The sequence below is a fragment of the Carassius carassius genome, chromosome 13, assembly GCF_963082965.1.
Source record: "Carassius carassius chromosome 13, fCarCar2.1, whole genome shotgun sequence".
Classification (NCBI taxonomy): domain Eukaryota; kingdom Metazoa; phylum Chordata; class Actinopteri; order Cypriniformes; family Cyprinidae; genus Carassius; species Carassius carassius.
In genome coordinates, this window is record NC_081767.1 from 17,378,537 (window position 1) to 17,391,832 (window position 13,296).

The 13,296-nt window shown below is 36.6% G+C and overlaps 1 protein-coding gene across 1 annotated transcript in view; it reads left to right on the forward strand.

Annotated features, from left to right (window-relative positions):
* LOC132156004 (voltage-gated potassium channel subunit beta-1) overlaps positions 1 to 13,296 on the forward strand; it is a 141,523-nt gene that overhangs the window by 119,916 nt on the left and 8,311 nt on the right. Inside the window, exons 6-8 of the mRNA XM_059564808.1 lie at positions 5,238 to 5,282; positions 5,784 to 5,827; positions 7,943 to 8,029. Coding sequence (XP_059420791.1) covers positions 5,238 to 5,282; positions 5,784 to 5,827; positions 7,943 to 8,029 — 176 coding nt within the window. The remainder of the gene's footprint in view (positions 1 to 5,237; positions 5,283 to 5,783; positions 5,828 to 7,942; positions 8,030 to 13,296) is intronic.

The following is a 13,296-nucleotide window of genomic DNA, read 5'->3' on the forward strand; positions in this document are numbered from 1 at the left end:
AGACTATTAGCTTACTCCTCATTGGAAATGTTTTTTAAAAGAGTTTAAAAGAGTTTTTTTTTTTTAGGTCTATTCATTTATACAATTGAATTGTAAGCCTATAATTAAAATGATTAACACTGCAGTCATCAGTTAAAATTAAGAGCAGCTTTATGTCATGCACTGATTTTCAAAAACATTAAATACGTTTCTTCTCATGTTTTTCTCTATACGGGCCACAAGAGTAATAATAAGTGAATAATTACAGTTAAATACCATTATCAGCATATGTTGAAGTAGTTTTGTTTAGTTGTCTCTGAGAATATGCGCCGTTAGTTACTGTGCAGGGGCTAAGCAAGTTTCTGATGGGGCTATATCCCCATCAAGCCCCCGATCTAGCCCCACCACTGGACCTTGGGCATAGCACCCACTCATGACCAGTCCCCAGCCCGTGAGGGAAGCATCTGTCATAAGTAGTACATGACAACATGACAGCAACAGCTCCCAGCACGGGACCTTGAGACAGGAACCAAGGCTTCTTCCACATGAATAAGGCACAAAGGCATTGCCACATGAACTTGATCAAGCGAAACAGGTTGCCCCTCAGGCAAAAACCTTTGGCCCTTAGCCATCATTGCAAGGATCTCATGTACAGCAGGCCAAAAGGAATGACACTGGACATAGCTGATCCATTGTGAGACATTTGGCAGATCATGTGTATCCCAACCAGTAATGAAACGTGGGCAGGAACTGAAATGCTGCTTGCCACTCATCATATCTATGAACAGAATTTGTGCACCGGCAAAACACACACACTTTGTTTTTCATGGATACAACACAGAGCACTTGCTGAAGACCAGAAGCTGATGCTGTTTCGCCCTGATGCACTTCTGTTGGACTGATGTCACACGTGCTTTAGTACACAATCATGTAGAGGCGTTCCCATAGTGTTTCCAGTGCAGTTCGAGTTTCTGAAGGGGAACAACTATTTTCAGTATTAATAAATAATAGGCAATATATTTCTTGAGCACGCAAATTTTAGCATGATTTAGAAGGATTGTACGATTCTGAAGACAGAAATAATGGCTGCTGAAAATTCAGCTGTTTGCCATAACAGGAATACACTTAACTATAAAATAAATATGAAATTCTATTTTAATAAAACATATTCAGATAGAAAAGTTTTAATTTTAATTTGATATTTCGCAATATTAATCTTTTTATTGTTTTTTCTGATCAAATAAATGAAGCCTTGGTGGTCATAAGAAACATCTTTCAAAAACATAAAAAAAAATGTATTGACCCCAAACTTTTCAGTGATAGTGTACATGGAGCAGGTATATTTAATCTGAATAGAGATGTGCCATTTCTATATTGTATGAAATATGAACAAGTATGGTAGAATGCCATTCCAAAGATTGCCATGAACTCTCTCTCTTTCTCTTTCTCTTTCTCTTTCTCTTCGATACATATATCATCAGACTGAGTTATAGAGTTCAGATCTGCTCTGTCCCCAAACTAGATATGTAGATCTGTACTACAGATCATTCTGTTATGCTGAAAAATTTGCTCATCCCACTGAAGTGAACACACATGAATATCACATTATCCTCGATCAAAGTTTAAGAACTCTGTATGGATCTCTTCTGTAAATGTTTGATGGATATACATTAAAGGTGAAATGACCCCTGAGATCCAGAGTTTTAATTAACAGAGCAGAGATGGTATGCTGTGGGACTAGTTTGCCCTTTCTTTTTTTTCATCAGTTTACTTTCATACTCAATCTTTTATATCTTCCCAATTTATTCTTTCCCTCTCTCTTCAGTATTCTAATTTGTGTCCCATTCCCCATTTCACTCATGAACCCAATACTCCATGCCAATTTTTCTTTCATTCTCTTTCAACTTTTTCATCTTTTACATTAAACCATTCCCTCAATGGAGATAACGGTGTGAAGTGCATGTGTTTCTACACCAGCTGCTCGTTTTCTATACAGTCACATTTGTGTGTGAAACACAAAGCCATTGAATTCACTTATAATATGACATCTGGCCTAAGATATCTGTTGAATTTCACAGCCCAGCTTTATTGTTCAAAATTTAATTAATTTATAAGGGCAAAATTTAGAGGGCAGCTCTCAGTTTTTGTGAGTAGTGAATGTAGGACACAGCAAGATTTCACACCAGTGGAAAGCTCATTTACACCCATTTACAATTCAGATGAGAGTGACTCTAAGAGACCTGCAGATTACTGCCAAAACAACTACAGGCAAAGGTTACACATGTAACATCGCCAGGGGAGGCGTTAGGGGTGGGCTAAGGGGGCTGGAGCCCCGAATGTTTTCAGTAAAGTTCCGAATGTTTTTATTACCACCATGCCATCGATGAGTTTTCATGCCCAATAAAGTAATTTATATTATAATTTAATTAAATAAATAAATAAATAAATATCTCTCGACTCTTACGTCTACAGTGTCTGTCAATTTATGCGTTGTCATTCACACCCGACAAAAACTGCCCACTGAGTCTTGTGCTTCTGACTGACATGTAAAATGGCCAACCATCAATAAGTGTCTGTACGATCCAACCAATGAAAAGAGATCTTTTGGAGCCAGGCAGTTTGTTGGCGTGTAGTATTTTACTAGATCAATTTATTTGAAAATTAAAATGAATATTTCAAAATTCTTCAAAGAAAATGTAAAACACCCCCAGCCAACACTTGAACGCCAAGATACAACAGCTTCAGGTATCTGTAACTTTTAATCATAGTATTATATTTCTTTTTAGGTTTTAAATTGTGTATGATTTAACGTTACATTTTGAACATCTAACAGTTAACGGTTGCGCAGCACAGTCTTTAGGAAACACACACACAGAGAGGTTATAATCTTTGGTTAGCACGGTCTGTGGCCGACTTTTCGTGTCAGGGCAACAATTCAATAAATAAGATAATAAAAAAAGACATATTTCGCAAAGGAAATGGTTCCAAACAAAGCACGTTGTTGTGCTCTGCAGCAACACACAGCGGTGTTTACTGAATAAATTTTACCCAATTTGGAACACAGCAGAGAGCTTTTAATTCAGAATTGGCTAGATGCATTTCAGTGGCTTGAGTATTCCGTATCCAGCATTCTGCTTTTCTTGTCGTCTCTTTGGCAAGCATCATATCCGAAACCGCAAAGACACATTAACAAGTGCAGATTTCTCCAACTGGAAAAGGGCTTTAGAATCATTCAGAGAGCATGAACAAAGTAGCCTTCATAAGGCTTCCATGACATGCTGGAAGAACTACAAAACAACTGAAACACATGGATATATTACAGAACAGCTTCATAGAGCCAGTGTAGGATAAATAACTGAGAGACGTGAATACCTCCATCGGGTTGTTGGTGTGACGTCATTTCTGGGGAAGCAGGGGATTGCATTCCATGGACATGATGAACAGAGCCAGAGTCAAAATCAGGGAAACTTCCTTGAGTGCATGAAACTTCTCGCACAGTTTGACCTATTTCTACAGCAGTACAATGCTCCATCCCATGCTACCTACCTGTCTCACTCATCGCAAAATGAAATGTTTGCATGTATTTCAGAAGAGGTCACAGAAAGCATCATAAAAGAAATGAGGAATTCAAAGATGTATGCTCTGATGTCAGATGAGGCAAGGGACAGGCACTCTGAACAACTGTGTGCGTTACGTTACGTCCGAGGGCAGAATCAAGGAAAAATTTACTTGGTTTCAGCAAACTGGTTGGTTTTGATGCACAATCCATCACTGATGCAAAAGAGCAAACATTGAAATCACATAAAATTAACCATCTTCTGTGTGTTGCAAATATGCAAAGTAGAGAAGTGGGCACACTTTAAGAGGAGAATAGTGTAAAATGGTATAGGGAGAAAAAATAGTGGGGAGAGAGTGGAGGGAGGAAAAATGAGAAATGAGTGGACAAGATGTATGGAGAAGAGAAAGGGAGGACATTAAAAACAAATGGAACAAATGAGAGGAATGAAGACATTAGATTAAATGAGGATAGAAGAAGAGAAAGGAGTGGAGAGAGGCAAGGAGAGCCCAAAAGGAGAGCTGTTATGATGAGAAGAAGAAAAGCAATTGAGAAAAGAGGAAAGCAGGCAACAGAAAAGTTATAGGACAAAACTTTATGAGGCAGCCACAGCAGAGGAATGATGCACAGACATCAGTAGAGGGTAAGGTTTATCTGCTAGACTGAACAACTTGAATCTGTTTACTGTAATGCATAAACACAGAGATAAAGTCCTTTGTATATCTTTGTAGAGTAAGAGTATGTCAGTGCACTGCTTAATGTTTGCTTCTTATCCCTGTTCTACCAGGACGAGTGTAGCCAGTCAGACTTGATTGGAAAAGAAAAGAAAACAGAGACAGAGACAAAAAAAAGTGAGATAGAGACACAACATTAGCATATGTGTCAGGATACAAGGATACAGGATACAAAAAATTAGTTGTATTTGTTTTGTTTGTTTTTGTATATTTTAAACAAGGTAAATCTTTCTGATTTATTAAAATAAAAAGTCACATACATGGATTTTTCTGGGCTAAGCCCCTGATCATCGCTGAGCAATAGCATCACTATCTCTGCAGTTCGGCCTCAACAGCCTGCTTCCTGTTTGATGAAGTCATGAAACCAATGATCAAGGGACTAACTGGTCAAAATAGATAGAAGCCATTCAATATCTGTCTGATCAAAAAATCTACTAAAATGCAATTTATTGTTGTAATTGCAAAGCTGAATTTGCAGCCATTAGCCACTCTTCAGTGTCACATAATCCTCCAGACATCATTCTAATATGCTGATTTGGGGATCAAAAAACATTTAATAATTTTCTCATTATTATAAATGTTGAAAACAGTCATGCTGCCTCAGTTTGGAGAAAAATATTTTCAGAATTATGGGGGATATAATCCTTTTGAAATAGTTGAAATAGAAGTTGTTTGTAACATGTCTTTCCGGTCACATCCTTGCTGGATGGAAGTATTAATTTTGTTAAAAAAATAAACACAAAATAAAATATTTCTAACTGACCCCAAAAAATGTCTCATTGTAGTTTGATTACAAAAAAAAAAAAAAAGGGGGGGAAAGTACTGTGGTTTGATTATAACTTAACATGTAAATATGCATACTGTGGATTTTACTGATTAACCAACTTTTTGCTTGATTAGAAAATTATATGGAATATGTAAGTGCAAATCCTAACTCACTTTTCCCTTTTTCTCTATCTCTTCTCAAGGCGATCCAGTCTGGTTATTACCACAAAGCTTTACTGGGGTGGAAAGTGAGTTAACTGTCATTTTTCTCATTGTGAATGTCACGTCCAGTCATGACAACTTTTATTTCATAACTCTCACACTGTTGCTCATTCTAAAGGGCAGCACACTTAATGCAGACATCCATGGATTCCCACATTTCATAAATGTAATTACAAACCTTGGTTCAAGTCAAGTGCTGACCCAGCATTTTCTGTATGAATAAGTATTCTGGAAGTAAGTGTGCAGAAGTGCAGCTGCAGAGCTTGATAAGACTAAAGAAAAGTACTGTCCCATTTCCCAACAAATCCTCTCTCATGAATAATAATCAGACTTTAAATATGCCAGGGTTTTATTTGACGTGAAATATGAACATGCTAAAGGGCTAGTTTGAAAGAAGAAAAAGATGAGCAAGAAACTCTGGCAGAAGGAGGACATGTCTCATATGCTAGACTAAACTTAGTTCTGTCTGAAATTCTGCTTTCTGATGCACATCTGTCTCTGTGTTTGCTCTTTTTTTTCTGCCTCAGAGCCGAGACCGAACGAGGGCTTTCTAGGAAACACATTATTGAAGGTAAAGCTACAGTACAATCATTCGCTTTCTAAATACTCTCACTCTGTGATCATAGCTTGTGTGCGTGTTAAAGACAATGTAGACGCAAGTGACTCGTGTGACGGCATCAGTAACTGAACAGACAATGCACAGAATCAAGAATCAGAATAATGTGCTTCTGACTCTCAAAATAATAAATAAATAAAATAGCATAGTTTTCCCCGACTTAATTTCTTCTGACACCAACAGGCACCTTAAATTGTGATATTACATTTCAGCATGCTTTGCTTACATCAAAATATTGGTTCTACTTCTACCTGATGTAGATGTAGAGGAAACATTTAAAAGGATGATGCAAATTAAGTAAATAATAAGACCCTTTATTTTTTTTTGTTATTTGAAAAAGCTAGTTATTTTCTGAATACAGTGGATGCTATACAGTAGTTACATTTGGTGTGAAAGTACGGAAATAACTCACATCTCTGGCCTAGATATTCAGGGTTACAGAGAGGATGAAATATTGGTTGTGTGTGCTGTTTCGCACTGGCCCTTATTTTTCTTCCATGCCAGCAAGTTTGGGGCCAGACACCTATTTTACAAACATAGAGCTCTGGATACACACTACTCTCGCCCACCTGCAGCTCCCTGCATTTGGAGCCTGTCTGTGAACACGCCGGCCGTATTATATTTACACCACTGCATTTGGTTCAATCATTGGTCTAGTCAGGCTGCAAAGCACACATACATATATACACACAGATAAGGGTGGACTGAGACTTTGGGCCACATTTTTGGCACAGGTTATAGGTTCGTACTTTTACCTTGAAAAATATATTTAACATGTTTTAATGATACTGATTAATATTTGAACATGTTTTCAAGGTGTGAGGAAAATATTATTTCTACATGACGTCCACAACGTTTGATATTTCTAGTCGTCATTTATAAATGTATATTTTTGTAGTAAATAGTATAAATTCTTTATATTGGATAGTGTTATTTGTCAATGATACAAATATAAATATAAATCTATGTATATCTAATATATATATATATATATATAAGGAATTAATACTTTCATTCTGTAAGGATTCAAAATGTAACTTTGAACTTTATATTAATCAAACAATCCTGAAAAAAAAAAAATGTATTGTGGTTTCCACAAAGCGATTAAGGCAGCACAACTGTTTTCAACATTGATAACAATAAATAAAGCATCTTAAGCACCAATTCAATATAATAATGATTTCTGAAAGACAATAAAACTGGAGTAACAGCTGCTTAAAAGAGAAAAATATATATATTTTCAATTATAATAATATTTCACTATATGTTTACTCTTTTCCAGTATTTTGAAACCATTAAAAACCCAACAGACCCCAGATTTTGAACGATAATGTAGATTCATTTTTCTTGAATTGATCTAAGCAGTCACACATACACATTTAGAGAAAGAGGACATAAAACAATAGTTTAGCAGTGCTGAAACAAACAGAATAAATCAACACTGGGGTGTCATGGTAAAGATAGGATGTTGTCAAATATGTTGACATTGTTGTGCTACGTTGCACTATACAATTAATCAGAAATCTCTAATTGCATATCTCTTTGGCCCACTGAGTCTCAAACTGCTGACAACCAACCATCATTTACTGACTATCAAGTCTCAGCTGACCTCAAGATGCTGACCCTGTCAGAGTGAACCTCTAAAGGTGGACAGAGAAGGGAATCCAGTACCAAACCCTCTTCATTACAATTGACGATCAATCCAGCACTCTGCTAAATTAAAGACAGACAGAAAGAATGAATGAGCCCTGGGGCCCTGTACAGGACGAACTTGATTACTGCAGAGTCCACCAGACTCACGCAGCTAGGGGTCCCTCGTCTGCGAAGCTTGATTTAGTGGGTGAAAGTTTGTTCTGATGCTATGAGCTTGAAATTCTTCATGTTATGAAGAGTCCTCAACAAACTGTTGTCTCTCAGAGCATACAACATTTCAATTAGCACTAAAATGTTCCTAATGTATAACTATATAATTATGCTACATTGGTATATAAACAGATAACAGATTAATTTTTTTAAAGGGAAGAAAAACAAATACCCTGACTGACTCGCTATATACATCTCATCTTTCAGGTCTTAAGGGCTCCCTGCAGAGGATGCAGCTGGAATATGTAGATGTGGTCTTCGCCAACCGGCCTGATAGTAACACACCGATGGAGGGTAAGTTTGGTCATTAAAATGAGCATAACCAGATCAAGATTAGGTAAAAAAAAAAAAAGGTCTTACCAAATTTTTGAAAGTAGTCTCTTATGCTCACCAATGCTGCACTAATTTGATACAAAAAAAAAAAAAAAAAAAACACATATATACATGGCATTTCTCCATTTACATTATCCTTGTAAAATACTTCTTTACTGCTCAAGAATTTCTTATTTTAACAGCATTTATTTGAAATATAAATATTTTATTACTAAAGGTGCCACAGAATGCAAAAATCACTTTAATAAGAAAAAAAAATGGAAAAGTCCTATACGTTTGTGCTAACATTTTACGCTGGACTGACTCACAAACAAGGGTCAGTTCAGCGCTGGAGTTGTGCAAAGATTGCTTCTGAAAGAGGGATCGATACCAACGATTCATGCACAACGGTTCAGACTCCAGACAAAGTAAACATCACACCTCATATTTTGTTTTCCAAAAGAGCTTCTTGGCTCCCTGCAAGGCTGATGTTGCTAAAGCTACCATTGTCTCTGCCTGTTTTCACTAACGCTGCCTTCACGTGCTACCTGAATGATCGTAAATAGAGATGTGGTCATTAAAAATTGCATTTAAAAAGCAATGTGAGGTCAGTTACACGTTCACCACCATTTAAACCATAACACGGTATACGGTATATAACACATATCAGCATGGCCGCAGTGTTTCAGCACAGCGAAGCTTTGTTTACAGCAGTAACCAAGGAAGCGCTGTATCTGGTCTGTATCTAGTGTCCAAGAAGGCGCCTCCTGCTGTCAGAGAGTGAATATGCAGCTCATTCAGAGCTTCTGCTGTTTGTTTCGTTCAGGCATGTAGTATAATTTCACAAAGCTTGTCAGAACATTCAGTTTTTGTTTCAAATTGGGTTATTATTATTAAATCAAATTATGTGTATGATTATTATTATGTAATTACATGATATGACATGATATAAATGATATGTATCTGAATTATATTATTAAAATTAAATAACTGTCATTTACTACACAGAAGCACTCATGACGCTCGCGGTGATTTCAGCGTCTGCCGTCTCACTAAATGAAGACGGAAACACATGAACAACATTTCCAAAACTGCTCTGAGAGTCATTTCATGAACATTTCATATCACTTCATATCAGGGAAAGTTGTTGCCTAGTGGTTAGAGAGTTTGACTCCTAACCCTAGGGTTGTGGGTTCGAGTCTCGGGCCGGCAATACCACAACTTGGGTCCCCTTGAGCAAGGCACCGAACCCCCAACTGCTCCCCGGGCGCCGCAGCATAAATGGCCGACCACTGCTCCGTGTGTGTGTTCACTGCTGTGTGTGTGTGTGTGTGGTGCACTTTGGATGGGTTGAATGCAGAGCACGAATTCTGAGTATGGGTCACCATACTTGGCTGTATGTCACGTCACTTACAACAGAAGTGTAAAGGTATTTGTGTCAACCCGTCAAAAAAGTCTGGTACTATTTTTCAGTAGAGTGTAGGCTACATAGCCGGCTACTACTTCTACTACTACAAAAATGAAACAAACAGCATTTTTTAAGGATTAATCACACAACTTTTCTTCCATGTTTTAATTTTAATAGTAAGTCCCCATAGTTTGCCAAAAAATAAAGTTTTCTTAATTTTCAGTAATTAAAAGATAAATGATAAATGAACTTAATGTTTTATGCCTTCACTGTGATAACCATAAAAATGTAAATACACAACACAGAATTTTTGAGGAAAAAAATCATAATTCATATGGCTACTTTAAGAATTTAAAAAAATAATAAGAATAAGAGTAATAATAAAAAATAAAAAATATATATATGTATAGTGAGAAAAAATAAAACAATTTCATAGGGCCCTAAACTTGAAATTTTTGTTAAACTTTTAATAAATTGATGTGAAAAATGTATTTCATGATATTTTCATGATATTGATTAATTAGAATTGCTTTTTCATTGATAAAATTGAATTTAACTATTAAAAAGGAGTTGAGAAAAATGGAAAATGAAAAAATAGCAATACAGAACAATTAAAACAGAATAAAATAAAAAATAAAATGGAATTTAGGAAAAAAATCAAATGGATTTCATAGGGCCCAAACTCTCCCTTAACCTTGCTGCGCCCCCCAGTTTGGGAACCACTGCTTTATTCTTTTAAATGGATACATTAATCATGTTTATTATATATACTTTTTTTATTAAAGTGGAAATCAGTTTACTAAATAATAAACTTGACTGACTGCTTCATTTCCACTTTAAAGGGATATATGTGTTGTTTATTTTTATTTATACTATTTATAATTTTTGTGTTTACATGATGTTTATTAGTGCATAAAATTAATTAAAATACATTTTTAATTTCATACAAGTTGACAAGTACAAGTAGATTTCAAAATGGACTTACATTTTTTGCATTTTGTGTTTTTCAGTTGAATAAAATAAAATTTTTTCCCTATATAATTCATCATTGAGGATTTCTTTGAAAAATGTCTACAAATTTTGTCTCGTCTCATTCTCTTGAACCCAGTCTCGTGTCTCATCTCATCGGATAAGTGTCTCGTCACAACCCTAGTTGGGAAGCAATTATCCAGAAATACTTTGATGACAGACTATGCTTGGGCATTTAATAATGAACATAACAAAATGTCAGATGCTATGCAATGAGATCAGTCCGCTGGTTAAATTAAGTTATACAGTACCATTGGACAAAGTCACATTAATTTTTTGATGCACATGGAGGAATTTATTCTGTAAATGCATTTCAATCTCCTATTATTCACATTACCTCTTTTTCACAATTTACATCTATATAAAGTCAAAAACCACCTAAAATTTTATGGAAATTAAGAGATTTTTTCTACATGCATGCACCTGTGCAATAATCATGCTGTCAAGTCAAGTCACCTTTATTTATATAGCGCTTTAAACAAAAAAGATTTTGTCAAAGCAACTGAACAACATTAATTAGGAAAACAGTGTGTCAATAATGCAGGACTCCTTGGTTCCCACTAGGGGTGTAAGAACATATTGATACATATGAGCATCGCGATATTTTGTTTGGCGATACTGTATAAATTCTCGAAAACGTAATATTGATATTTAAAAAAATATATATATAATCATACAAGATTCATGGCAGCTGTTTCGTTTCGAGTTTATTTCCCGACCGCGAGTTGGCAGTCTTCATCTCTGTACAAATCCTGAGTGACAGGAAATACTAGTATTAGAGCACGCCACTATGTTATCGTTAATGTAGTTCGCTGCGAGTAATGGAGGGTGAAAGATTTGTCCCTGTTCATGTTTCAGTGTACATAGCTGAAGTTTGCTGTCATTTAGGCTTTTGTGGTATCGTCCACCGCGGGACTGTGGCGCTGTTTCCGCCTCAGTTCCGCCGCAGGCGAGAAGGGTTTAACTGCAGCCTGGAGATCCAAGTGGATTATAACTGCAGACCGGAGATCTCCAAAATGGGGCGTGAAATCCAAAATTGGGCAGAACCTCCAAAATGGGGCGGGGTCTCCTTTCGTAAAGACTTTCACCATTGGCTTTGGTCGCGGCAAGCGGCAGAACTGAGGCTGCAGTTTCTCTCATTTTAGTGGCGTTTTGTGCAGTTGGTGCGGTGCTCACGTCGTGGTTTTCGAAGGGGGTAAAGTTAGTTTGACATTCATTACTTTTTTTTTTGGCCAATTAAACTCTTTAAGGTTGTTATGTTTCGAGCCCAAACTAACTCAGATAGTCAGAAATATATGCCCTTTACGTTGCACAAGGCTTTATTTCTAGGGGGATTTTATTATTATTTTTTTTTACAATGAACCATTAATTAAATTAAACAATTTAACTATGTGACATTATAATAAAAAAAAACAATACTAAAATGTTCAGAAAAAACATTCCTGTTATTGCACAAAGTTCCGTTTTTTGAATGACCGTTTTATGTGTTTTATAGTAATTTTACAGTAATTTTACAACTTTTAATGTTGGTTTGATACCTATTAATCTATTTCGGTATTAACATACAGTATATAAAGACAATCATAAAATTGCCAGAAACCATTTTAATAATATCTTAGTCAAGATCAAGAGTGATACTCAAAGATGGAATGATCTTAAAGTCTCACCCCAAGGTAAGATCTCCACAGTCAAAAGAAGTTGTAACCTCGGCTTAATTTTATTTTTTCTATGTTGCCTTTTTGCCTCAAGGTTATTTAAGGAGATCAATACCATGCTTTCCCAGTTTATATTGAATGGTAAATGACCCAGAATAAAACTTGTCACATTGCAGCATCCTATACTTTCAGGAGGATTGGCTGTGCCAAATTTTTAATCCAACTTAAGTCTCTTCATACTTCGGCCGATCTTCACATTCACCTGCAAAAATAAGATGCAGTATGTGGCGAGTGGGGCGGGGCCGAGGGACGTGGGAACAAGGAGGGAGGCCGGCAATGATTGGGAAATCAGTGACACCTGCGACCCACTGCCGGTCTCGAGTCCCACGTAGGAGATGAGAGAGGGGAGAGAGGAGAGAGGACCAGGCCTGGACTTTTCCCATCCTTCACTGTCGTCGCTCCAGTTTTATATCCTTCCATCTCCTACGTGGGACTCGAGACCGGCAGTGGATCGCAGGTGTCACTGATTTCCCAATCATTGCCGGCCTCCCTCCTTGTTCCCACGTCCCTCGGCCCCGCCCCACTCGCCACACAGTGTCTCAACAATTACATTGACTCTGCATTGCTAGAAGCATTCTAGTGGAGTAGATTGTATGTTTTTACATTTTAGATTTATTTTTATTTGTTATGTGTTGAATTTAAGTTTTTAAAAAGATATTGCACAGTCTGACGTTATATCACAGCCGATGCATCATCCGAATAAATCTTGCATGCTCAAAATGTAGTGTGACCATGACATTAACCATAGAGTAATTCAAGCCATTTTATGCTTTTATAACTTTTAAAGATTCTAGGCTTTTTAAATACCTTGTTTAATTTGTCTAATACAGATATCACTGTAATAGGTGTCCTGTGACCACCCTAAACTCTAAGCAGCAAAAAAAGTCTCTCTTTAGCCAATCAGAATTAATGAGATACAACGGCAACACATTGCCATTGTCATGAGACTTGCCCACAGTATACTTCAGTTTTGACAGCCGAACTCACAGCCTTTCAATTAGTATACTCTATTTGATAGTCTGAATGAACACAGGAGCTTGACATTTGCGCTATACAAAAGTTTAATCATTGTTCTGTGTCTCTGTCTGAGTATGCTG